The sequence below is a fragment of the Oncorhynchus mykiss genome, chromosome 27 (assembly GCF_013265735.2).
Source record: "Oncorhynchus mykiss isolate Arlee chromosome 27, USDA_OmykA_1.1, whole genome shotgun sequence".
In the NCBI taxonomy this organism is placed as follows: domain Eukaryota; kingdom Metazoa; phylum Chordata; class Actinopteri; order Salmoniformes; family Salmonidae; genus Oncorhynchus; species Oncorhynchus mykiss.
The window spans coordinates 37,337,601-37,364,593 of NC_048591.1; the positions used below are offsets into that span (position 1 = coordinate 37,337,601).

General features: G+C 54.1%; 1 protein-coding gene across 1 annotated transcript in view; it reads left to right on the plus strand.

The window, feature by feature from the left end:
* The window catches only part of mre11a (MRE11 homolog A, double strand break repair nuclease), a 38,891-nt gene extending 18,885 nt beyond the window's left edge, over nucleotides 1-20,006 (plus strand). The window contains exons 13-19 of the mRNA XM_036965198.1: nucleotides 16,363-16,422; nucleotides 16,535-16,706; nucleotides 16,851-16,937; nucleotides 17,052-17,116; nucleotides 18,812-18,897; nucleotides 19,332-19,422; nucleotides 19,497-20,006. Of these exons, the coding sequence (XP_036821093.1) occupies nucleotides 16,363-16,422; nucleotides 16,535-16,706; nucleotides 16,851-16,937; nucleotides 17,052-17,116; nucleotides 18,812-18,897; nucleotides 19,332-19,422; nucleotides 19,497-19,544 (609 nt within the window). The 3' untranslated portion in view covers nucleotides 19,545-20,006. The remainder of the gene's footprint in view (nucleotides 1-16,362; nucleotides 16,423-16,534; nucleotides 16,707-16,850; nucleotides 16,938-17,051; nucleotides 17,117-18,811; nucleotides 18,898-19,331; nucleotides 19,423-19,496) is intronic.
* The last annotated feature ends 6,987 nt before the right edge of the window (nucleotides 20,007-26,993 follow it).

Genomic DNA, 26,993 nt, shown 5'->3' on the forward strand with positions numbered 1-26,993 from the left:
CTGACAGAGGAAGAGATTGACCAGGAGGTACAGAGGAGGGGGAGAGGAGGGGGTAGTCACCTCCAGCAGAGAGGAGTACTAACAGAGGAGGAGATTGACCAGGAAGTACAGAGGAGGGGGAGAGGAGGGGGTAGTCACCTCCAGCAGAGAGGAGTACTGACAGAGGAGGAGATTGACCAGGAGGTACAGAGGAGGGGGAGAGGAGGGGGTAGACACCTCTAGCAGAGAGGAGTACTGACAGAGGAGGAGATTGACCATGAGGGGGAGAGGAGGGGGTAGACACCTCCAGCAGAGAGGAGTACTGACAGAGGAGGAGATTGACCAGGAGGTGGAGAGGAGGGGGTAGACACCTCCAGCAGAGAGGAGTACTGACAGAGGAGGAGATTGACCATGGGGGGGAGAGGAGGGGGTAGACACCTGCAGCAGAGAGGAGTACTGACAGAGGAGGAGATTGACCAGGAGGTGGAGAGGAGGGGGTAGACACCTGCAGCAGAGAGGAGTACTGACAGAGGAGGAGATTGACCAGGAGGTACAGAGGAGGGGGAGAGGAGGGGGTAGACACCTGCAGCAGAGAGGAGTACTGACAGAGGAGGAGATTGACCAGGAGGTGGAGAGGAGGGGGTAGACACCTGCAGCAGAGAGGAGTACTGACAGAGGAGAAGATTGACCATGAGGGGGAGAGGAGGGGGTAGACACCTGCAGCAGAGAGGAGTACTGACAGAGGAGAAGATTGACCATGAGGGGGAGAGGAGGGGGTAGACACCTGCAGCAGAGAGGAGTACTGACAGAGGAGGAGATTGACCAGGAGGTGGAGAGGAGGGGGTAGACACCTGCAGCAGAGAGGAGTACTGACAGAGGAGGAGATTGACCAGGAGGTACAGAGGAGGGGGAGAGGAGGGGGTAGACACCTGCAGCAGAGAGGAGTACTGACAGAGGAGGAGATTGACCAGGAGGTGGAGAGGAGGGGGTAGACACCTGCAGCAGAGAGGAGTACTGACAGAGGAGAAGATTGACCATGAGGGGGAGAGGAGGGGGTAGACACCTGCAGCAGAGAGGAGTACTGACAGAGGAGAAGATTGACCATGAGGGGGAGAGGAGGGGGTAGACACCTCCAGCAGAGAGGAGTACTGACAGAGGAGGAGATTGACCAGGAGGTACAGAGGAAGGGGAGAGGAGGGGGTAGACACCTCCAGCAGAGAGGAGTACTGACAGAGGAGGAGATTGACCAGGAGGTACAGAGGAGGGGGAGAGGAGGGGGTAGTCACCTCCAGCAGAGAGGAGTACTGACAGAGGAGGAGATTGACCAGGAGGTACAGAGGAGGGGGAGAGGAGGGGGTAGACACCTCCAGCAGAGAGGAGTACTGACAGTGGAGGAGATTGACCAGGAGGTACAGAGGAGGGGGAGAGGAGGGGGTAGTCACCTCCAGCAGAGAGGAGTACTGACAGAGGAGGAGATTGACCAGGAGGTACAGAGGAGGGGGAGAGGAGGGGGTAGTCACCTCCAGCAGAGAGGAGTACTGACAGAGGAGGAGATTGACCAGGAGGTACAGAGGAGGGGGAGAGGAGGGGGTAGACACCTGCAGCAGAGAGGAGTACTGACAGAGGAGAAGATTGACCATGAGGGGGAGAGGAGGGGGTAGACACCTCCAGCAGAGAGGAGTACTAACAGAGGAGGAGATTGACCAGGAGGTACAGAGGAGGGGGAGAGGAGGGGGTAGACACCTCCAGCAGAGAGGAGTACTGACAGAGGAGGAGATTGACCAGGAGGTACAGAGGAGGGGGAGAGGAGGGGGTAGTCACCTCCAGCAGAGAGGAGTACTGACAGAGGAGGAGATTGACCAGGAGGTACAGAGGAGGGGGTAGTCACCTCCAGCAGAGAGGAGTACTGACAGAGGAGGAGATTGACCAGGAGGTACAGAGGAGGGGGAGAGGAGGGGGTAGACACCTCCAGCAGAGAGGAGTACTGACAGAGGAGGAGATTGACCAGGAGGTACAGAGGAGGGGGAGAGGAGGGGGTAGACACCTCCAGCAGAGAGGAGTACTAACAGAGGAGGAGATTGACCAGGAGGTACAGAGGAGGGGAAGAGGAGGGGGTAGACACCTCTAGCAGAGAGGAGTACTGACAGAGGAGGAGATTGACCAGGAGGTACAGAGGAGGGGGAGAGGAGGGGGTAGACACCTCTAGCAGAGAGGAGTACTGACAGAGGAGGAGATTGACCATGAGGGGGAGAGGAGGGGGTAGTCACCTCCAGCAGAGAGGAGTACTAACAGAGGAGGCGATTGACCAGGAGGTACAGAGGAGGGGGAGAGGAGGGGGTAGTCACCTCCAGCAGAGAGGAGTACTGACAGAGGAGGAGATTGACCAGGAGGTACAGAGGAGGGGGAGAGGAGGGGGTAGACACCTCTAGCAGAGAGGAGTACTGACAGAGGAGGAGATTGACCATGAGGGGGAGAGGAGGGGGTAGACACCTGCAGCAGAGAGGAGTACTGACAGAGGAAGAGATTGACCAGGAGGTACAGAGGAGGGGGAGAGGAGGGGGTAGTCACCTCCAGCAGAGAGGAGTACTAACAGAGGAGGAGATTGACCAGGAAGTACAGAGGAGGGGGAGAGGAGGGGGTAGTCACCTCCAGCAGAGAGGAGTACTGACAGAGGAGGAGATTGACCAGGAAGTACAGAGGAGGGGGAGAGGAGGGGGTAGTCACCTCCAGCAGAGAGGAGTACTGACAGAGGAGGAGATTGACCAGGAGGTACAGAGGAGGGGGAGAGGAGGGGGTAGACACCTCTAGCAGAGAGGAGTACTGACAGAGGAGGAGATTGACCATGAGGGGGAGAGGAGGGGGTAGACACCTCCAGCAGAGAGGAGTACTGACAGAGGAGGAGATTGACCAGGAGGTGGAGAGGAGGGGGTAGACACCTCCAGCAGAGAGGAGTACTGACAGAGGAGGAGATTGACCATGGGGGGGAGAGGAGGGGGTAGACACCTGCAGCAGAGAGGAGTACTGACAGAGGAGGAGATTGACCAGGAGGTGGAGAGGAGGGGGTAGACACCTGCAGCAGAGAGGAGTACTGACAGAGGAGGAGATTGACCAGGAGGTACAGAGGAGGGGGAGAGGAGGGGGTAGACACCTGCAGCAGAGAGGAGTACTGACAGAGGAGGAGATTGACCAGGAGGTGGAGAGGAGGGGGTAGACACCTGCAGCAGAGAGGAGTACTGACAGAGGAGAAGATTGACCATGAGGGGGAGAGGAGGGGGTAGACACCTGCAGCAGAGAGGAGTACTGACAGAGGAGAAGATTGACCATGAGGGGGAGAGGAGGGGGTAGACACCTGCAGCAGAGAGGAGTACTAACAGAGGAGGAGATTGACCAGGAGGTACAGAGGAGGGGGAGAGGAGGGGGTAGTCACCTCCAGCAGAGAGGAGTACTGACAGAGGAGGAGATTGACCAGGAGGTACAGAGGAGGGGGAGAGGAGGGGGTAGACACCTCTAGCAGAGAGGAGTACTGACAGAGGAGGAGATTGACCATGAGGGGGAGAGGAGGGGGTAGTCACCTCCAGCAGAGAGGAGTACTAACAGAGGAGGAGATTGACCAGGAGGTACAGAGGAGGGGGAGAGGAGGGGGTAGTCACCTCCAGCAGAGAGGAGTACTGACAGAGGAGGAGATTGACCATGAGGGGGAGAGGAGGGGGTAGTCACCTCCAGCAGAGAGGAGTACTGACAGAGGAGGAGATTGACCAGGAGGTACAGAGGAGGGGGAGAGGAGGGGGTAGACACCTCCAGCAGAGAGGAGTACTAACAGAGGAGGAGATTGACCAGGAGGTACAGAGGAGGGGGAGAGGAGGGGGTAGACACCTCTAGCAGAGAGGAGTACTGACAGAGGAGGAGATTGACCAGGAGGTACAGAGGAGGGGGAGAGGAGGGGGTAGACACCTCCAGCAGAGAGGAGTACTAACGGAGGAGGAGATTGACCAGGAGGTACAGAGGAGGGGGAGAGGAGGGGGTAGTCACCTCCAGCAGAGAGGAGTACTGACAGAGGAGGAGATTGACCATGAGGGGGAGAGGAGGGGGTAGACACCTGCAGCAGAGAGGAGTACTGACAGAGGAGGAGATTGACCATGAGGGGGAGAGGAGGGGGTAGACACCTGCAGCAGAGAGGAGTACTGACAGAGGAAGAGATTGACCAGGAGGTACAGAGGAGGGGGAGAGGAGGGGGTAGTCACCTCCAGCAGAGAGGAGTACTAACAGAGGAGGAGATTGACCAGGAAGTACAGAGGAGGGGGAGAGGAGGGGGTAGTCACCTCCAGCAGAGAGGAGTACTGACAGAGGAGGAGATTGACCAGGAGGTACAGAGGAGGGGGAGAGGAGGGGGTAGACACCTCTAGCAGAGAGGAGTACTGACAGAGGAGGAGATTGACCATGAGGGGGAGAGGAGGGGGTAGACACCTGCAGCAGAGAGGAGTACTGACAGAGGAAGAGATTGACCAGGAGGTACAGAGGAGGGGGAGAGGAGGGGGTAGTCACCTCCAGCAGAGAGGAGTACTAACAGAGGAGGAGATTGACCAGGAAGTACAGAGGAGGGGGAGAGGAGGGGGTAGTCACCTCCAGCAGAGAGGAGTACTGACAGAGGAGGAGATTGACCAGGAGGTACAGAGGAGGGGGAGAGGAGGGGGTAGACACCTCTAGCAGAGAGGAGTACTGACAGAGGAGGAGATTGACCAGGAGGTACAGAGGAGGGGGTAGTCACCTGCAGCAGAGAGGAGTACTGACAGAGGAGAAGATTGACCATGAGGGGGAGAGGAGGGGGTAGACACCTCCAGCAGAGAGGAGTACTAACAGAGGAGGAGATTGACCAGGAGGTACAGAGGAGGGGGAGAGGAGGGGGTAGACACCTCCAGCAGAGAGGAGTACTGACAGAGGAGGAGATTGACCAGGAGGTACAGAGGAGGGGGAGAGGAGGGGGTAGTCACCTCCAGCAGAGAGGAGTACTGACAGAGGAGGAGATTGACCAGGAGGTACAGAGGAGGGGGTAGTCACCTCCAGCAGAGAGGAGTACTGACAGAGGAGGAGATTGACCAGGAGGTACAGAGGAGGGGGAGAGGAGGGGGTAGACACCTCCAGCAGAGAGGAGTACTGACAGAGGAGGAGATTGACCAGGAGGTACAGAGGAGGGGGAGAGGAGGGGGTAGACACCTCCAGCAGAGAGGAGTACTAACAGAGGAGGAGATTGACCAGGAGGTACAGAGGGGAAGAGGAGGGGGTAGACACCTCTAGCAGAGAGGAGTACTGACAGAGGAGGAGATTGACCAGGAGGTACAGAGGAGGGGGAGAGGAGGGGGTAGACACCTCTAGCAGAGAGGAGTACTGACAGAGGAGGAGATTGACCATGAGGGGGAGAGGAGGGGGTAGTCACCTCCAGCAGAGAGGAGTACTAACAGAGGAGGAGATTGACCAGGAGGTACAGAGGAGGGGGAGAGGAGGGGGTAGTCACCTCCAGCAGAGAGGAGTACTGACAGAGGAGGAGATTGACCAGGAGGTACAGAGGAGGGGGAGAGGAGGGGGTAGACACCTCTAGCAGAGAGGAGTACTGACAGAGGAGGAGATTGACCATGAGGGGGAGAGGAGGGGGTAGACACCTGCAGCAGAGAGGAGTACTGACAGAGGAAGAGATTGACCAGGAGGTACAGAGGAGGGGGAGAGGAGGGGGTAGTCACCTCCAGCAGAGAGGAGTACTAACAGAGGAGGAGATTGACCAGGAAGTACAGAGGAGGGGGAGAGGAGGGGGTAGTCACCTCCAGCAGAGAGGAGTACTGACAGAGGAGGAGATTGACCAGGAGGTACAGAGGAGGGGGAGAGGAGGGGGTAGACACCTCTAGCAGAGAGGAGTACTGACAGAGGAGGAGATTGACCATGAGGGGGAGAGGAGGGGGTAGACACCTCCAGCAGAGAGGAGTACTGACAGAGGAGGAGATTGACCAGGAGGTGGAGAGGAGGGGGTAGACACCTCCAGCAGAGAGGAGTACTGACAGAGGAGGAGATTGACCATGGGGGGGAGAGGAGGGGGTAGACACCTGCAGCAGAGAGGAGTACTGACAGAGGAGGAGATTGACCAGGAGGTGGAGAGGAGGGGGTAGACACCTGCAGCAGAGAGGAGTACTGACAGAGGAGGAGATTGACCAGGAGGTACAGAGGAGGGGGAGAGGAGGGGGTAGACACCTGCAGCAGAGAGGAGTACTGACAGAGGAGGAGATTGACCAGGAGGTGGAGAGGAGGGGGTAGACACCTGCAGCAGAGAGGAGTACTGACAGAGGAGAAGATTGACCATGAGGGGGAGAGGAGGGGGTAGACACCTGCAGCAGAGAGGAGTACTGACAGAGGAGAAGATTGACCATGAGGGGGAGAGGAGGGGGTAGACACCTGCAGCAGAGAGGAGTACTAACAGAGGAGGAGATTGACCAGGAGGTACAGAGGAGGGGGAGAGGAGGGGGTAGTCACCTCCAGCAGAGAGGAGTACTGACAGAGGAGGAGATTGACCAGGAGGTACAGAGGAGGGGGAGAGGAGGGGGTAGACACCTCTAGCAGAGAGGAGTACTGACAGAGGAGGAGATTGACCATGAGGGGGAGAGGAGGGGGTAGTCACCTCCAGCAGAGAGGAGTACTAACAGAGGAGGAGATTGACCAGGAGGTACAGAGGAGGGGGAGAGGAGGGGGTAGTCACCTCCAGCAGAGAGGAGTACTGACAGAGGAGGAGATTGACCATGAGGGGGAGAGGAGGGGGTAGTCACCTCCAGCAGAGAGGAGTACTGACAGAGGAGGAGATTGACCAGGAGGTACAGAGGAGGGGGAGAGGAGGGGGTAGACACCTCCAGCAGAGAGGAGTACTAACAGAGGAGGAGATTGACCAGGAGGTACAGAGGAGGGGGAGAGGAGGGGGTAGACACCTCTAGCAGAGAGGAGTACTGACAGAGGAGGAGATTGACCAGGAGGTACAGAGGAGGGGGAGAGGAGGGGGTAGACACCTCCAGCAGAGAGGAGTACTAACGGAGGAGGAGATTGACCAGGAGGTACAGAGGAGGGGGAGAGGAGGGGGTAGTCACCTCCAGCAGAGAGGAGTACTGACAGAGGAGGAGATTGACCATGAGGGGGAGAGGAGGGGGTAGACACCTGCAGCAGAGAGGAGTACTGACAGAGGAGGAGATTGACCATGAGGGGGAGAGGAGGGGGTAGACACCTGCAGCAGAGAGGAGTACTGACAGAGGAAGAGATTGACCAGGAGGTACAGAGGAGGGGGAGAGGAGGGGGTAGTCACCTCCAGCAGAGAGGAGTACTAACAGAGGAGGAGATTGACCAGGAAGTACAGAGGAGGGGGAGAGGAGGGGGTAGTCACCTCCAGCAGAGAGGAGTACTGACAGAGGAGGAGATTGACCAGGAGGTACAGAGGAGGGGGAGAGGAGGGGGTAGACACCTCTAGCAGAGAGGAGTACTGACAGAGGAGGAGATTGACCATGAGGGGGAGAGGAGGGGGTAGACACCTGCAGCAGAGAGGAGTACTGACAGAGGAAGAGATTGACCAGGAGGTACAGAGGAGGGGGAGAGGAGGGGGTAGTCACCTCCAGCAGAGAGGAGTACTAACAGAGGAGGAGATTGACCAGGAAGTACAGAGGAGGGGGAGAGGAGGGGGTAGTCACCTCCAGCAGAGAGGAGTACTGACAGAGGAGGAGATTGACCAGGAGGTACAGAGGAGGGGGAGAGGAGGGGGTAGACACCTCTAGCAGAGAGGAGTACTGACAGAGGAGGAGATTGACCATGAGGGGGAGAGGAGGGGGTAGACACCTCCAGCAGAGAGGGGGAGAGGAGGGGGTAGACACCTCCAGCAGAGAGGAGTACTAACAGAGGAGGAGATTGACCAGGAGGTACAGAGGAGGGGGAGAGGAGGGGGTAGACACCTCCAGCAGAGAGGAGTTCTGACAGAGGAGGAGATTGACCAGGAGGTACAGAGGAGGGGGTAGTCACCTCCAGCAGAGAGGAGTACTGACAGAGGAGGAGATTGACCAGGAGGTACAGAGGAGGGGGAGAGGAGGGGGTAGTCACCTCCAGCAGAGAGGAGTACTGACAGAGGAGGAGATTGACCAGGAGGTACAGAGGAGGGGGAGAGGAGGGGGTAGACACCTCTAGCAGAGAGGAGTACTGACAGAGGAGGAGATTGACCATGAGGGGGAGAGGAGGGGGTAGACACCTGCAGCAGAGAGGAGTACTGACAGAGGAGGAGATTGACCATGAGGGGGAGAGGAGGGGGTAGACACCTGCAGCAGAGAGGAGTACTGACAGAGGAAGAGATTGACCAGGAGGTACAGAGGAGGGGGAGAGGAGGGGGTAGTCACCTCCAGCAGAGAGGAGTACTAACAGAGGAGGAGATTGACCAGGAAGTACAGAGGAGGGGGAGAGGAGGGGGTAGTCACCTCCAGCAGAGAGGAGTACTGACAGAGGAGGAGATTGACCAGGAGGTACAGAGGAGGGGGAGAGGAGGGGGTAGACACCTCTAGCAGAGAGGAGTACTGACAGAGGAGGAGATTGACCATGAGGGGGAGAGGAGGGGGTAGACACCTGCAGCAGAGAGGAGTACTGACAGAGGAAGAGATTGACCAGGAGGTACAGAGGAGGGGGAGAGGAGGGGGTAGTCACCTCCAGCAGAGAGGAGTACTAACAGAGGAGGAGATTGACCAGGAAGTACAGAGGAGGGGGAGAGGAGGGGGTAGTCACCTCCAGCAGAGAGGAGTACTGACAGAGGAGGAGATTGACCAGGAGGTACAGAGGAGGGGGAGAGGAGGGGGTAGACACCTCTAGCAGAGAGGAGTACTGACAGAGGAGGAGATTGACCATGAGGGGGAGAGGAGGGGGTAGACACCTCCAGCAGAGAGGGGGAGAGGAGGGGGTAGACACCTCCAGCAGAGAGGAGTACTAACAGAGGAGGAGATTGACCAGGAGGTACAGAGGAGGGGGAGAGGAGGGGGTAGACACCTCCAGCAGAGAGGAGTTCTGACAGAGGAGGAGATTGACCAGGAGGTACAGAGGAGGGGGAGAGGAGGGGGTAGTCACCTCCAGCAGAGAGGAGTACTGACAGAGGAGGAGATTGACCAGGAGGTACAGAGGAGGGGGAGAGGAGGGGGTAGTCACCTCCAGCAGAGAGGAGTACTGACAGAGGAGGAGATTGACCAGGAGGTACAGAGGAGGGGGAGAGGAGGGGGTAGACACCTCTAGCAGAGAGGAGTACTGACAGAGGAGGAGATTGACCATGAGGGGGAGAGGAGGGGGTAGACACCTGCAGCAGAGAGGAGTACTGACAGAGGAAGAGATTGACCAGGAGGTACAGAGGAGGGGGAGAGGAGGGGGTAGTCACCTCCAGCAGAGAGGAGTACTAACAGAGGAGGAGATTGACCAGGAAGTACAGAGGAGGGGGAGAGGAGGGGGTAGTCACCTCCAGCAGAGAGGAGTACTGACAGAGGAGGAGATTGACCAGGAGGTACAGAGGAGGGGGAGAGGAGGGGGTAGACACCTCTAGCAGAGAGGAGTACTGACAGAGGAGGAGATTGACCATGAGGGGGAGAGGAGGGGGTAGACACCTCCAGCAGAGAGGGGGAGAGGAGGGGGTAGACACCTCCAGCAGAGAGGAGTACTGACAGAGGAGGAGATTGACCATGGGGGGGAGAGGAGGGGGTAGACACCTGCAGCAGAGAGGAGTACTGACAGAGGAGGAGATTGACCAGGAGGTGGAGAGGAGGGGGAGAGGAGAGGGTAGTCACCTCCAGCAGAGAGGAGTACTGACAGAGGAGGAGATTGACCAGGAGGTACAGAGGAGGGGGAGAGGAGGGGGTAGACACCTCTAGCAGAGAGGAGTACTGACAGAGGAGGAGATTGACCAGGAGGTACAGAGGAGGGGGAGAGGAGGGGGTAGTCACCTCCAGCAGAGAGGAGTACTAACAGAGGAGGAGATTGACCAGGAGGTACAGAGGAGGGGGAGAGGAGGGGGTAGTCACCTCCAGCAGAGAGGAGTACTAACAGAGGAGGAGATTGACCAGGAGGTACAGAGGAGGGGGAGAGGAGAGGGTAGTCACCTCCAGCAGAGAGGAGTACTGACAGAGGAGGAGATTGACCAGGAGGTACAGAGGAGGGGGAGAGGAGGGGGTAGACACCTCTAGCAGAGAGGAGTACTGACAGAGGAGGAGATTGACCATGAGGGGGAGAGGAGGGGGTAGACACATGCAGCAGAGAGGAGTACTGACAGAGGAAGAGATTGACCAGGAGGTACAGAGGAGGGGGAGAGGAGGGGGTAGTCACCTCCAGCAGAGAGGAGTACTAACAGAGGAGGAGATTGACCAGGAAGTACAGAGGAGGGGGAGAGGAGGGGGTAGTCACCTCCAGCAGAGAGGAGTACTGACAGAGGAGGAGATTGACCAGGAGGTACAGAGGAGGGGGAGAGGAGGGGGTAGACACCTCTAGCAGAGAGGAGTACTGACAGAGGAGGAGATTGACCATGAGGGAGAGAGGAGGGGGTAGACACCTCCAGCAGAGAGGAGTACTGACAGAGGAGGAGATTGACCATGGGGGGGAGAGGAGGGGGTAGACACCTGCAGCAGAGAGGAGTACTAACAGAGGAGGAGATTGACCAGGAGGTACAGAGGAGGGGGAGAGGAGGGGGTAGTCACCTCCAGCAGAGAGGAGTACTAACAGAGGAGGAGATTGACCAGGAGGTACAGAGGAGGGGGAGAGGAGGGGGTAGTCACCTCCAGCAGAGAGGAGTACTGACAGAGGAGGAGATTGACCAGGAGGTACAGAGGAGGGGGAGAGGAGGGGGTAGACACCTCTAGCAGAGAGGAGTACTGACAGAGGAGGAGATTGACCATGAGGGGGAGAGGAGGGGGTAGACACCTGCAGCAGAGAGGAGTACTGACAGAGGAAGAGATTGACCAGGAGGTACAGAGGAGGGGGAGAGGAGGGGGTAGTCACCTCCAGCAGAGAGGAGTACTAACAGAGGAGGAGATTGACCAGGAAGTACAGAGGAGGGGGAGAGGAGGGGGTAGTCACCTCCAGCAGAGAGGAGTACTGACAGAGGAGGAGATTGACCAGGAGGTACAGAGGAGGGGGAGAGGAGGGGGTAGACACCTCTAGCAGAGAGGAGTACTGACAGAGGAGGAGATTGACCATGAGGGGGAGAGGAGGGGGTAGACACCTGCAGCAGAGAGGAGTACTGACAGAGGAGGAGATTGACCATGAGGGGGAGAGGAGGGGGTAGACACCTGCAGCAGAGAGGAGTACTGACAGAGGAGGAGATTGACCATGAGGGGGAGAGGAGGGGGTAGACACCTCTAGCAGAGAGGAGTACTGACAGAGGAGGAGATTGACCATGAGGGGGAGAGGAGGGGGTAGACACCTCCAGCAGAGAGGAGTACTGACAGAGGAGGAGATTGACCAGGAGGTGGAGAGGAGGGGGTAGACACCTCCAGCAGAGAGGAGTACTGACAGAGGAGGAGATTGACCATGGGGGGGAGAGGAGGGGGTAGACACCTGCAGCAGAGAGGAGTACTGACAGAGGAGGAGATTGACCAGGAGGTGGAGAGGAGGGGGTAGACACCTGCAGCAGAGAGGAGTACTGACAGAGGAGGAGATTGACCAGGAGGTACAGAGGAGGGGGAGAGGAGGGGGTAGACACCTGCAGCAGAGAGGAGTACTGACAGAGGAGGAGATTGACCAGGAGGTGGAGAGGAGGGGGTAGACACCTGCAGCAGAGAGGAGTACTGACAGAGGAGAAGATTGACCATGAGGGGGAGAGGAGGGGGTAGACACCTGCAGCAGAGAGGAGTACTGACAGAGGAGAAGATTGACCATGAGGGGGAGAGGAGGGGGTAGACACCTGCAGCAGAGAGGAGTACTGACAGAGGAGGAGATTGACCAGGAGGTGGAGAGGAGGGGGTAGACACCTGCAGCAGAGAGGAGTACTGACAGAGGAGGAGATTGACCAGGAGGTACAGAGGAGGGGGAGAGGAGGGGGTAGACACCTGCAGCAGAGAGGAGTACTGACAGAGGAGGAGATTGACCAGGAGGTGGAGAGGAGGGGGTAGACACCTGCAGCAGAGAGGAGTACTGACAGAGGAGAAGATTGACCATGAGGGGGAGAGGAGGGGGTAGACACCTGCAGCAGAGAGGAGTACTGACAGAGGAGAAGATTGACCATGAGGGGGAGAGGAGGGGGTAGACACCTCCAGCAGAGAGGAGTACTGACAGAGGAGGAGATTGACCAGGAGGTACAGAGGAAGGGGAGAGGAGGGGGTAGACACCTCCAGCAGAGAGGAGTACTGACAGAGGAGGAGATTGACCAGGAGGTACAGAGGAGGGGGAGAGGAGGGGGTAGTCACCTCCAGCAGAGAGGAGTACTGACAGAGGAGGAGATTGACCAGGAGGTACAGAGGAGGGGGAGAGGAGGGGGTAGACACCTCCAGCAGAGAGGAGTACTGACAGAGGAGGAGATTGACCAGGAGGTACAGAGGAGGGGGAGAGGAGGGGGTAGTCACCTCCAGCAGAGAGGAGTACTGACAGAGGAGGAGATTGACCAGGAGGTACAGAGGAGGGGGAGAGGAGGGGGTAGTCACCTCCAGCAGAGAGGAGTACTGACAGAGGAGGAGATTGACCAGGAGGTACAGAGGAGGGGGAGAGGAGGGGGTAGACACCTGCAGCAGAGAGGAGTACTGACAGAGGAGAAGATTGACCATGAGGGGGAGAGGAGGGGGTAGACACCTCCAGCAGAGAGGAGTACTAACAGAGGAGGAGATTGACCAGGAGGTACAGAGGAGGGGGAGAGGAGGGGGTAGACACCTCCAGCAGAGAGGAGTACTGACAGAGGAGGAGATTGACCAGGAGGTACAGAGGAGGGGGAGAGGAGGGGGTAGTCACCTCCAGCAGAGAGGAGTACTGACAGAGGAGGAGATTGACCAGGAGGTACAGAGGAGGGGGTAGTCACCTCCAGCAGAGAGGAGTACTGACAGAGGAGGAGATTGACCAGGAGGTACAGAGGAGGGGGAGAGGAGGGGGTAGACACCTCCAGCAGAGAGGAGTACTGACAGAGGAGGAGATTGACCAGGAGGTACAGAGGAGGGGGAGAGGAGGGGGTAGACACCTCCAGCAGAGAGGAGTACTAACAGAGGAGGAGATTGACCAGGAGGTACAGAGGAGGGGAAGAGGAGGGGGTAGACACCTCTAGCAGAGAGGAGTACTGACAGAGGAGGAGATTGACCAGGAGGTACAGAGGAGGGGGAGAGGAGGGGGTAGACACCTCTAGCAGAGAGGAGTACTGACAGAGGAGGAGATTGACCATGAGGGGGAGAGGAGGGGGTAGACACCTCTAGCAGAGAGGAGTACTGACAGAGGAGGAGATTGACCAGGAGGTACAGAGGAGGGGGAGAGGAGGGGGTAGTCACCTCCAGCAGAGAGGAGTACTGACAGAGGAGGAGATTGACCAGGAGGTACAGAGGAGGGGGAGAGGAGTGGGTAGACACCTCTAGCAGAGAGGAGTACTGACAGAGGAGGAGATTGACCATGAGGGGGAGAGGAGGGGGTAGACACCTGCAGCAGAGAGGAGTACTGACAGAGGAAGAGATTGACCAGGAGGTACAGAGGAGGGGGAGAGGAGGGGGTAGTCACCTCCAGCAGAGAGGAGTACTAACAGAGGAGGAGATTGACCAGGAAGTACAGAGGAGGGGGAGAGGAGGGGGTAGTCACCTCCAGCAGAGAGGAGTACTGACAGAGGAGGAGATTGACCAGGAGGTACAGAGGAGGGGGAGAGGAGGGGGTAGACACCTCTAGCAGAGAGGAGTACTGACAGAGGAGGAGATTGACCATGAGGGGGAGAGGAGGGGGTAGACACCTCCAGCAGAGAGGAGTACTGACAGAGGAGGAGATTGACCAGGAGGTGGAGAGGAGGGGGTAGACACCTCCAGCAGAGAGGAGTACTGACAGAGGAGGAGATTGACCATGGGGGGGAGAGGAGGGGGTAGACACCTGCAGCAGAGAGGAGTACTGACAGAGGAGGAGATTGACCAGGAGGTGGAGAGGAGGGGGTAGACACCTGCAGCAGAGAGGAGTACTGACAGAGGAGGAGATTGACCAGGAGGTACAGAGGAGGGGGAGAGGAGGGGGTAGACACCTGCAGCAGAGAGGAGTACTGACAGAGGAGGAGATTGACCAGGAGGTGGAGAGGAGGGGGTAGACACCTGCAGCAGAGAGGAGTACTGACAGAGGAGAAGATTGACCATGAGGGGGAGAGGAGGGGGTAGACACCTGCAGCAGAGAGGAGTACTGACAGAGGAGAAGATTGACCATGAGGGGGAGAGGAGGGGGTAGACACCTGCAGCAGAGAGGAGTACTAACAGAGGAGGAGATTGACCAGGAGGTACAGAGGAGGGGGAGAGGAGGGGGTAGTCACCTCCAGCAGAGAGGAGTACTGACAGAGGAGGAGATTGACCAGGAGGTACAGAGGAGGGGGAGAGGAGGGGGTAGACACCTCTAGCAGAGAGGAGTACTGACAGAGGAGGAGATTGACCATGAGGGGGAGAGGAGGGGGTAGTCACCTCCAGCAGAGAGGAGTACTAACAGAGGAGGAGATTGACCAGGAGGTACAGAGGAGGGGGAGAGGAGGGGGTAGTCACCTCCAGCAGAGAGGAGTACTGACAGAGGAGGAGATTGACCATGAGGGGGAGAGGAGGGGGTAGTCACCTCCAGCAGAGAGGAGTACTGACAGAGGAGGAGATTGACCAGGAGGTACAGAGGAGGGGGAGAGGAGGGGGTAGACACCTCCAGCAGAGAGGAGTACTAACAGAGGAGGAGATTGACCAGGAGGTACAGAGGAGGGGGAGAGGAGGGGGTAGACACCTCTAGCAGAGAGGAGTACTGACAGAGGAGGAGATTGACCAGGAGGTACAGAGGAGGGGGAGAGGAGGGGGTAGACACCTCCAGCAGAGAGGAGTACTAACGGAGGAGGAGATTGACCAGGAGGTACAGAGGAGGGGGAGAGGAGGGGGTAGTCACCTCCAGCAGAGAGGAGTACTGACAGAGGAGGAGATTGACCATGAGGGGGAGAGGAGGGGGTAGACACCTGCAGCAGAGAGGAGTACTGACAGAGGAGGAGATTGACCATGAGGGGGAGAGGAGGGGGTAGACACCTGCAGCAGAGAGGAGTACTGACAGAGGAAGAGATTGACCAGGAGGTACAGAGGAGGGGGAGAGGAGGGGGTAGTCACCTCCAGCAGAGAGGAGTACTAACAGAGGAGGAGATTGACCAGGAAGTACAGAGGAGGGGGAGAGGAGGGGGTAGTCACCTCCAGCAGAGAGGAGTACTGACAGAGGAGGAGATTGACCAGGAGGTACAGAGGAGGGGGAGAGGAGGGGGTAGACACCTCTAGCAGAGAGGAGTACTGACAGAGGAGGAGATTGACCATGAGGGGGAGAGGAGGGGGTAGACACCTGCAGCAGAGAGGAGTACTGACAGAGGAAGAGATTGACCAGGAGGTACAGAGGAGGGGGAGAGGAGGGGGTAGTCACCTCCAGCAGAGAGGAGTACTAACAGAGGAGGAGATTGACCAGGAAGTACAGAGGAGGGGGAGAGGAGGGGGTAGTCACCTCCAGCAGAGAGGAGTACTGACAGAGGAGGAGATTGACCAGGAGGTACAGAGGAGGGGGAGAGGAGGGGGTAGTCACCTCCAGCAGAGAGGAGTACTGACAGAGGAGGAGATTGACCATGAGGGGGAGAGGAGGGGGTAGACACCTCCAGCAGAGAGGGGGAGAGGAGGGGGTAGACACCTCCAGCAGAGAGGAGTACTGACAGAGGAGGAGATTGACCATGGGGGGGAGAGGAGGGGGTAGACACCTGCAGCAGAGAGGAGTACTGACAGAGGAGGAGATTGACCAGGAGGTGGAGAGGAGGGGGAGAGGAGGGGGTAGACACCTCCAGCAGAGAGGAGTACTGACAGAGGAGGAGATTGACCATGAGGGGGAGAGGAGGGGGTAGACACCTGCAGCAGAGAGGAGTACTGACAGAGGAGGAGATTGACCATGAGGGGGAGAGGAGGGGGTAGACACCTGCAGCAGAGAGGAGTACTGACAGAGGAGGAGATTGACCAGGAGGTACAGAGGAGGGGGAGAGGAGGGGGTAGACACCTCCAGCAGAGAGGAGTACTGACAGAGGAGGAGATTGACCATGAGGGGGAGAGGAGGGGGTAGACACCTGCAGCAGAGAGGAGTACTGACAGAGGAGGAGATTGACCAGGAGGTGGAGAGGGGAGAGATGATAGTAACCACAGCAACCTGTTCTCTCCTCAGATTCGCCGTTTCAGAGAATCTAAGAAAAACACTGCAGAGGAGGATGAAGAGGTTCAGGTGGTGAGTCAGGAACACACACACACACCACACCACACACACACCACACCACACCACACCACACCACACCACACCACATGTATACGTTCATACCAGTACTCTCCTCTCTGTGTAGGCCCTCAACAGAGCTAAAGCTCACCGCATAGAGCGAGGCGAAGACCTGGACCTATCAGATGAGCCTGATGTTTCCATGGATTCGGACGAGGACTCTGCCCCGCCTCCCCCCACCAGGGGCAGGGGGCGGGGGGGGAGGGGGAGGGGCCAAACCACAGCCAGGAGAGGAAGAGGTTTGTTTCTCTCCAAGATCTATTCACTCATGAGAAAGGGTAAATTATATTTATGCATGTATATATTACCGACTGCATTTGTTTGTATGTGTTGTTGGCGTGGGTGCGTTTTGTGTGTGAATGTATTTGTGCCTGTGTGTCCAGGTGCAGCAGAGCCAAAGCCAGCAGGGCGGGCCCGTTCTCAGAAGGCCTCAGTGGTCAACCCCACCCAGGGCAGAAACATCATGGATGGTGAGTGTCTGCTGTGTTGTTGTGTTTCTCAAACCTAAGTGTGTGTGTGTATTATTGTACTGATCTACTACTCATCTTCCACCCCTCCCTCTTTCTCCTCCCTCCATCCTGCAGCGTTCCAGGCTGCACCTCAGCGGCCATCGAGAGGGGCGGTGTCGGCTAAATCTTACACAGATGAGGTTAGTCCCTCACACTCCCCATCTCTGCTTGCTTTATAGACCTTCTTACTGGTCTTGAAGTGAATGTGTGTGTTGTACATAATGTTCTGATGTTGGTGTCCTCTTCCTCCATCTCACCTCCATCTTCCTCCATCTCACCTCCATCTTCCTCCATCTCACCTCCATCTTCCTCCATCTCACCTCCATCTTCCTCCATCTTCCTCCATCTTCCTCCATCTCACCTCCATCTTCCTCCATCTCACCTCCATCTTCCTCCATCTCACCTCCATCTTCCTCCATCTCACCTCCATCTTCCTCCATCTCACCTCCATCTTCCTCCATCTCACCTCCATCTCACCTCCATCTTCCTCCATCTCAACTCCATCTTCCTCCATCTCACCTCCATCTTCCTCCATCTCACCTCCATCTTCCTCCATCTCACCTCCATCTTCCTCCATCTCACCTCCATCTTCCTCCATCTCACCTCCATCTTCCTCCATCTCACCTCCATCTTCCTCCATCTCACCTCCATTTTCCTCCATCTCACCTCCATCTCTCCCCCCCCATCTCTCCCCGCCCTCCCATCTCTCCCCCCCTCCCATCTCTCCTCCCCCCTCCCATCTCTCCATCTCACCTCCATCTCACCTCCATCTTCCTCCATCTCACCTCCATCTTCCTCCATCTCACCTCCATCTTCCTCCATCTCACCTCCATCTTCCTCCATCTCACCTCCATCTTCCTCCATCTCACCTCCATCTTCCTCCATCTCTCCCCCCCTCCCATCTCTCCCCCCCCATCTCTCCCCCCCCTCCCATCTCTCCCCCCCTCCCATCTCTCCCCCCCTCCCATCTCTCCTCCCCCCTCCCATCTCTCCTCCCCCCTCCCATCTCTCCATCTCACCTCCATCTCACCTCCATCTTCCTCCATCTCACCTCCATCTTCCTCCATCTCACCTCCATCTTCCTCCATCTCTCCTCCCCCCTCCCATCTCTCCATCTCACCTCCATCTCAACTCCATCTTCCTCCATCTCACCTCCATCTTCCTCCATCTCACCTCCATCTTCCTCCATCTCTCCTCCCCCCTCCTCTCCCATCTCTCCTCCCTCCTCCTCTCCCATCTCTCCTCCCTCCTCCTCTCCCATCTCTCCTCCCTCCTCTACCATCTCTCCTCCCTCCTCCTCTACCATCTCTCCTCCCTCCTCCTCTACCATCTCTCCTCCCTCCTCCTCCCCCATCTCTCCTCCCTCCTCCTCCCCCATCTCTCCTCCCTCCTCCTCTACCATCTCTCCTCCCTCCTCCTCTACCATCTCTCCTCCCTCCTCCTCTACCATCTCTCCTCCCTCCTCCTCTACCATCTCTCCTCCCTCCTCCTCTACCATCTCTCCTCCCTCCTCCTCTCCCATCTCTCCTCCCTCCTCCTCTACCATCTCTCCTCCCTCCTCCTCTACCATCTCTCCTCCCTCCTCCTCCCCCATCTCTCCTCCCTCCTCCTCCCCCATCTCTCCTCCCTCCTCCTCCCCCATCTCTCCTCCCTCCTCCTCCCCCATCTCTCCTCCCTCCTTCTTCCCCATCTCTCCTCCCCCATCTCTCCTCCCCCCTCCTCCCCCATCTCTCCTCCCTCCTCCTCCCCCATCTCTCCTCCCTCCTCCTCCCCCATCTCCTCTCCCTCCTCCCCTCTCTCCTCCCTCCCATCTCTCCTCCCTCCCCCATCTCTAGATAACCATTGATGATGATGACTCTGACGATGTTTCCTTTGTGAAGCCTGCATCAAGACCAACACCTGCATCACGACCAACACAGAGGTAGGAAAGTGTGTTTTGGGTAGGATTTGGACATTGATTAGTGATCTGTGTGTATGTGTCTGTTTGTAGAGGGTATTAAAGGGGCAGTGCAGTCATAAACGTGGTTTTCCATGTTTTATATCCAATCAGAATAATGTCCTTTTTAGTGTAAGAGCTGTTTGAAATTTCAGCTTATTTTGCATGGGTGGAGTTTATAGACCAATAACAGCTAGTTTTCAGGTTGCATTTCCCTCCTATTAGGCTCCTCACTCAGACCACTTCTAGCTAAATTCTTTCTTGAAAAATAGCTTTTTAATATGCTGTTTTTGTTTCTTTTTTTTGGACCAGTTTAATGTAAAACAATCACAGTAAGGCACGTAACTGTTGTAATGATTTGATAAGAGTAAAAAAACAGCTGCATTGGACCACTAACGGTTCTGCGTTATGTGTTCTAGGACCTCCTCCTCTTCCTCCTCCAGTAGGCGGGGCTCCCAGAGTCAGAGCCAATCATACAGAGGAGTGACATTTGATGACGACGATGATGAGGTATGAGACCTGTGAGACGACTGAAATATGCCTGTTGCAGTGTGTGTCTGTCTAACCTCCCTTCTCTCTCTCAGGAGGACTTTGACCCGTTTAAAGGCTCCAGTAAGAGTGGCCGGCGATAGCTTTAACCCCGCCCCTTTGGACAATGTTCATGTTTCTTATTGGCTAGTGAGCTGTGAATGTATGATTAACTTACCCATAGTTCTTCACACCACTTATGGTCCTGACGATGGACCCCTGGGCTGCCAATACACTGCCTGTTCAGAATAGAGGAAGCATTAGCTGGCTGAACCTGTGTCTAAACTCTTATTTTTCATCCTATAGCTTGTTCTCAATCTTTTTAATTGTGAGATGTTGTACGGTGAGGTCCCAGCCCTATTAGGTTTCCATTCATTCTAACTTCTAGCTGGACTTTTCCATACCATCTGAAGACCTGCTTTGACTGTTGATTGGCCGTTCTGAGTTCCTAAAGCGTCATTAGTCAGTTTTGTTGAGCCCTGTTATTGGTCAGTGTTGGACCCATTTAGTCACCATGGCGACCGTCTGCTTTCAGCAAATTTATTAAATACTTCCTGTTTCTATTTCAGGTGTGTGTTTTACTGTTCCTGTTTGACGCACATACACACACACTCACTTGTTGACATTCGCACCCGCTGTGTTAAAACGCACACAAGACGAGCTAAACGGTAAATCTCAATTGTATTCCCTTGATTCCTCAGGTCCTCCCTCCTCGTCTCCTCAAAGCACATTGGAGGGTCCTCCCTCAGATCTTCTCCTCCAATGTGTTTTTAGGAGGAGGCATGGAGAGGACGCAAACATGATTGAGATTTATCTACAGGACAGTGGACAAATAAATAAAAAAACTATTAAAACAATAACCTTTTATTTTTTTTACCCCCTTTTTCTCCCCAATTTCGTGGTGTCCAATTGTTAGTAACTACTATCTTGTCTCATCGCTACAACTCCCGTACGGGCTCGGGAGAGACGAAGTTCGAAAGCCATGCGTCCTCCGAAACACAACCCAACCGAGCCTTTTAACTGCTTCTTAACACAGCGCGCATCCAACCCGGAAGCCAGCCGCACCAATGTGTCGGAGGAAACACCGTGCACCTGGCGACGTTGGTTAGCGTGCACTGCGCCCAGCTCGCCACAGGAGTCGCTAGATGAGACAAGGATATCCCTACTGGCCAAACCTTCCCTAACCAGGACGACGCTAGGCCAATTGTGCGTCGCCCCACGGACCTCCTGGTCGCGGCCGGTTGCGACAGAGCCTGGGCGCGAACCCAGAGTCTCTGGTGGCACAGCTAGCGCTGTGATGCAGTGCCCTAGACCACTGCGCCACCCGGGAGGCCAAAACAACAACCTTTGATGCTTCAGGGATATGATCAAATGGGGTCCTGTACAAATATATCCAAAGTTTAGCCTTTTCTCATTCCCTCCTTGAGTGCAGCACTGACATGGAGGGATTTTCACACTGGCAGGTTTCTTTCACACTTGTATATACTGTTGTGGGGTAATACCAACCTTAGCCCAGGCTTAGATGGCCATGCTCTGGAGAGGGTATTGGGACTGGCCCAATACAAATTGTTCAACATTTCCCGTGTGAAACGGCTATTTCTGGTATGTGTCATTTAAGTGGAACACGTGAAATCATGGCGGAGACCTTGAGCCAACTTTGTCAGAGCAGTGATAGTTCAAGGAAGGACAAAGGTATGTTTATTTAGAGTTGGCCACTTGAACAGAGTAACACATGTCCAGTGTCTGGCCCTACAGTGTACAACACAGGTCAAATAAGGTCAGCGTTGTTTTTTCTGTTTCCGTGGTAACATCTTCTGGTTAGGCCTGGTAGTGTACACATGGAAGATCTCAACTGCATACTTCTCGTGTCCCCCCTCGTCTTCTCAAAACCCATTGGACGAGAAAGCCAAAGGTCCCTCCCCTCTGACCTTCTCCGATGGGTTTTAAGGAGACGTGAGAAGTATGCAATTGACTTCCCACTGTGTAGGTAGGCAGACGGACATTGTGTGGCCGACCAGACATCAACCAGGAAACCAGTTGGTCCATGGTGGTGTATATTTTAGATTAACTAACTTCAAAGTAATGACTCGGGATGTTGGGTTTGATACGAAAGCTTCTTTTAGTAATAATACTTGTTCACGTTACATTTAACAACTTTAGATTCTACAGAGCAATGCAGGTAAGATGCTATCGGAAAATCAGCCACAATCACTGCACCTGCACATAATTGGCGCGTTCTCTCTCATTCCTCTCGCAAGGCATTCTGGGACTTGCAGTCAAAAAGCGTAATTCAACACAACCCAATACAATTACATATGCAAATAACTGTAAATAAATATCTTTAGATACAGCTCAATGAATAAACTTAAACAATAACTCTGTAACACATGAAAGTTACAACAGTATAGCTGGTATTGCAGTGTGGGAGTAACCCAAAGATCAGGCACTGCATCCTTCACATCTACACTGTTAGGTTCTATTTTTCAGAGTACAAACTCAACGGACACTGTGAAAGCTTTAAACCAAGTTTATTCTTCCCAGAGAGTCAATACAGCTGCATTAGACAAAGGCATGGTTTCACCTGTGGTAGTATACATACCACACTTTGGGTGGAGTCTCCTTATCGCTAAACATTGCATCGTTATTGCTAGGCAGGGAGCTGAGTGATCTGGGCCTTAAACGGTTCCTCCCCTTATCAGTACTGCTACATGGGATTGTGTTCCCTGCACTCAGCCCCTCCCAAGCTTTATTATGGCACCCCTCATGCCTCATATCTAATGATGATAATACATAAAGCTCAGAATCCAAACCTATCAAATATGTGGACACCCCTTCAAATTAGTGGATTCTGCTATTTCAGCCACACCCGTTGCTGACGGGTGTATAAAAATCGAGCACACAGCCATGCGATCTCCATAGACAAACCATGGCAGTAGAATGGCTTTTCAATGTGGCACCGCCATAGGATGCCCTGCTAGAGCTGCCCTGGTCAACTGTAAGTGCTATTATTGTGAAATGGAAACGTTTATGAGCAACAACGGCTCAGCTATGAAGGGGTTGGCCACACAAGCTTACAGAACGGGAACGGCGAGTGCTGAAACGCATAGCTCTTAAAAATCGTCTTGTCCTCAGTTGCAACACTCACTACCAACTTCCAAACTGCCTCTGGATAATGGCACCAGAGGAGATGGCTGCCGTTTTACGGTCTCCTAACCAATTGTGCTATTGTGTTTTTTCGCTTCTAAATATCAGGACAGCGATTACTCACCTCGTACTGGAAGAAGGTTTTTCTTTAACGAGTCGGACGTGAAGGATTTACTTCAGTCACCCGACAAGGTCCAAATCTCCGTGATTCGCATGGGGGTGCTTTGTAAGGATCTGACGGCGAGTGGGTAATCTGCCTCTACCATCAGTACTTTTAGCCAACGTGCAATCATCGGACAACAAAATAGACAAACTACGATCACAAATATCCTACCAACGGGACATTAAAAACGAATATTGTATGTTTCACCGAGTCATGGCTGAACGACGACATGAATTACATACAGCTGGCAGGTTTTACGCTGCTTTGGCAAGACGGAACAGCTGCCTCTGGTAAGACAAGGGGTTTGTAAACAACAGCTGGTGCACAAAATCTAATAGTATGGAAGTGTCGAGGTTTTGCTCGCCTGAGGTAGAGTATCTCATGATAAGCTGTAGACCACACTATCTACCTAGAGAGTTTTCAACTGTATTTTTCATAGCTGTCAACATACCACCACAGACCGATGCTGGCACCAAGACCACACTCAATGAGCTGTATACGGCCATAAGCAAACAGGAAAACTGTCATCCAGCGGTGGCGCTCCTAGTGGCCGGGGCCTTTAATGCACAGAAACTTAAATCACTTTTACCTCATTTATGTCAACACGTTAAATGTGCAACCAGACGGAAAAAAAATCCTCTAGATCACCTGTACTCCACACACAGATGCTTACAAAGCTCTCCCTTGCCCTCCATTTAGCAAATCTGATCATAATTCTATCCTCCTGTTTCATGCTAACAAGCAAAAATTCAAGCAGGAAGCACCAGTGACTCGGTCAATAAAAAAGTGGTGAGATGAAGCAGATGCTAAGCTACAGGACTGTTTTGCTACCACAGACTGGAATATGTTCCGGGATTCTTCCGATGGCATTGAGGAGTACACCACATCAGTCACTGGCTTCATCAATAAGTGCATCGATGATGTCATTCCCACAGTGACTGTACGTACATACCCCAACTAGAAGCCATGGATTACAGGCAACATTCACTCTAAGCTAAAGGGTAGAGCTGCCACTTTCAAGGAGCGGGACTGTAACCGGGAAACTTATAAGAAATCCCGCTAAGCCCTGCGACGAACCATCAAACAGGCAAAGTGTCAATACAGGACTAAGATTGAATCGTACTACACCAGCTCCGACCCTCCTCGGATGTGACAGGGCTTGCAAACTATTACAGACTACAAGGAGAAGCACAGCCGAGCGCTGCCCAGTGACACAAGCCTACCAGACAAGCTAAATAACTTATATACTTGCTTCCACAGGCAAGTAACACTGAAACATGCATGAGAGGATCAGCTGTTCCAGACGACTGTGTGATCAGGCTCTTCGCAGCCGATGTAAGACCTTGGAACAGGCCGCAGGGCCAGACGGATTACCAGGCCCTGTACTCTGAGCATGCGCCGACCAACTGGCAAGTGTCTTCACTGACATTTTCAACCTCTCCCTGTCTGAGTCTGTAATACCAACATGTTTCAAGCAGACCACCATAGTCCCTGTGCCCAAGAACACTAAGGTAACCTTCCTAAATGACTACCGAAACGTATCACTCATGTCTGTAGCCATGACCAGGCTTTGGTCATGGCTCTCATCAACATCATTATCCCAGAAAGCCTAGACCCACTCCAATTTGCATACTGCCCCAACAGATCCACAGATGATGCAATCTCTATTGCACTCCACACTGCCTTTTCCCGCCTGGACAAAAGGAACACCTATGTGAGAATGACTACAGCTCAGCGTTCAACACCATAGTGCCGTCAAAGATCATCACTAAGCTAAGGACCCTGGGACTAAACAACTCCCTCTGCAACTGTATCCTGGACTTCCTGACGGGCTGCCCCCCTCAGGTGGTTAGGGTAGGTAACAACACATCCGCCACGCTGATCCTCAACACTGGTTTGTAAAACATTTACTTTTTAACATTTTTTTTTATTAACAGATGCTCTTATGCAGAGTGACTTACAGTTAGTGTGTTCATCTTAAGGTAGCTAGGCGAGACAACCACATATCACTGTGGTATCATTTGGTATAGGGTCAAGGGTTGTAGTTAGCTTTAATCTCTGGAAAGAGTTTCAGTTGTATGTTTTCCTGCATCTTCATTGTGTAATATCTCTGCCATGTATGTACAGGCTACTCTGTCTTGCTTCAGAGTAGCTTATAGCCAAAATCCCACCATAGAAACGTGGAGGCAATTACTTTTTATAAAGACTTCCTCATTATGCTTTCTCCTGTACTATTGGTTTTCTTTCATCTTCATTGTCTAGCAGCCAAAGGCATTATCATATTATCAACCCGTGATAGTGTAGTTGTTGCATCTTTAAATCCCCTCTCCTTTTACATTTCTAATGGATATTTCCATCTCTATCCATGGAACCTCTCACATGTGCAGTCGGCATTTTAGAAAGGTGTTTTGCCGCAAATTGCATTTCAGAACATATACAAGTAGGCCTACTGACGTGCGTACATTGCCGCGCCTAAAATTTGAGTAAATAATAGTTTACCATCATTTTAAATTGAACATTCCTATCTGTTCAATCAGCCGTATTAATTGATACAGCGTATACCTCCACTACACTACTTTGATATGTATCAGTGGGGATTAAGAAGTGAGTATACAAAATGGCCACTGAAAAATAAGTGGGTATTTGGCGTATACCTGCGTATACCCTCCACCACATCACTGATTGAAAGTAATAGGTATTGTGACTTTACTCACCATGAACAGACATCAGCGTTTACCTACCAATGTTTTTTACCACTACATCTCCAGATAACACCAGATCATCAGGGTAGGGGCTAGGTCCAGTTAACACCAGATCATCAGGGTAGGGGCAAGGTCCAGTTAACACCAGATCATCAGAGTAGGGGCAAGGTCCAGTTAACACCAGGTCATCAGGGTAGGGGCTAGGTCCAGTTAACACCAGGTCATCAGGGTAGGGGCTAGGTCCAGTTAACACCAGATCATCAGGGTAGGGGCTAGGTCCAGTTAACACCAGATCATCAGGGTAGGGGCTAGGTCCAGTTAACACCAGATCATCAGGGTAGGGGCTAGGTCCAGTTAACACCAGATCAGTAGGGTCAGGGTAGGGGCTAGGTCCAGATAACACCAGATCATCAGGGTAGGGGCTAGGTCCAGGTAACACCAGATCAGGGTAGGGGCTAGGTCCAGTTAACACCAGATCAGTAGGGTAGGGGCTAGGTCCAGTTAACACCAGATCATCAGGGTAGGGGCTAGGTCCAGATAACACTAGATCATCAGGGTAGGGGCTAGGTCCAGTTAACACCAGATCATCAGGGTAGGGGCAAGGCCCAGTTAACACCAGATCATCAGGGTAGGGGCAAGGCCCAGTTAACACCAGATCATCAGGGTAGGGGCTAGGTCCAGTTAACACCAGATCATCAGGGTAGGGGCAAGGCCCAGTTAACACCAGATCATCAGGGTAGGGGCAAGGCCCAGTTAACACCAGATCATCAGGGTAGGGGCTAGGTCCAGTTAACACCAGATCATCAGGGTAGGGGATAGGTCCAGTTAACACCAGATCATCAGGGTAGGGGCTAGGTCCAGTTAACACCAGATCATCAGGGTAGGGGCTAGGTCCAGTTAACACCAGATCAGTAGGGTCAGGGTAGGGGCTAGGTCCAGATAACACCAGATCATCAGGGTAGGGGCTAGGTCCAGGTAACACCAGATCAGGGTAGGGGCTAGGTCCAGTTAACACCAGATCAGTAGGGTAGGGGCTAGGTCCAGTTAACACCAGATCATCAGGGTAGGGGCTAGGTCCAGATAACACTAGATCATCAGGGTAGGGGCTAGGTCCAGTTAACACCAGATCAGTAGGGTCAGGGTAGGGGCTAGGTTGAGATCAGTAGAGTAGGGGATAGGCCCAGTTAACACCAGTTCATCGGGGTAGGGGCTAGGTCCAGATAACACCAGATCAGTAGGGTCAGGGTAGGGTCTAGGTCCAGATAACACCATATCAGTAGGGTCAGGGTAGGGGATAGGCCCAGTTAACACCAGATCATCAGGGTAGGGGATAGGCCCAGTTTGTGTGTGTGTGTGTTAATGTGTGTGTGTGTGTGTTAATGTGTGTGTGTGTGTTAATGTGTGTGTGCATCGTGTGTAGCTGTGTGTGTCGTGTCTCAAAGGTTATTCTTACTTGTGATGATCTAGTTTAGTATCAAATGTTGTGAATCTAAAAACAGCTGTTTAAAGGAATGACCTTGTAGCCTTACAAACCCCACTGAGCA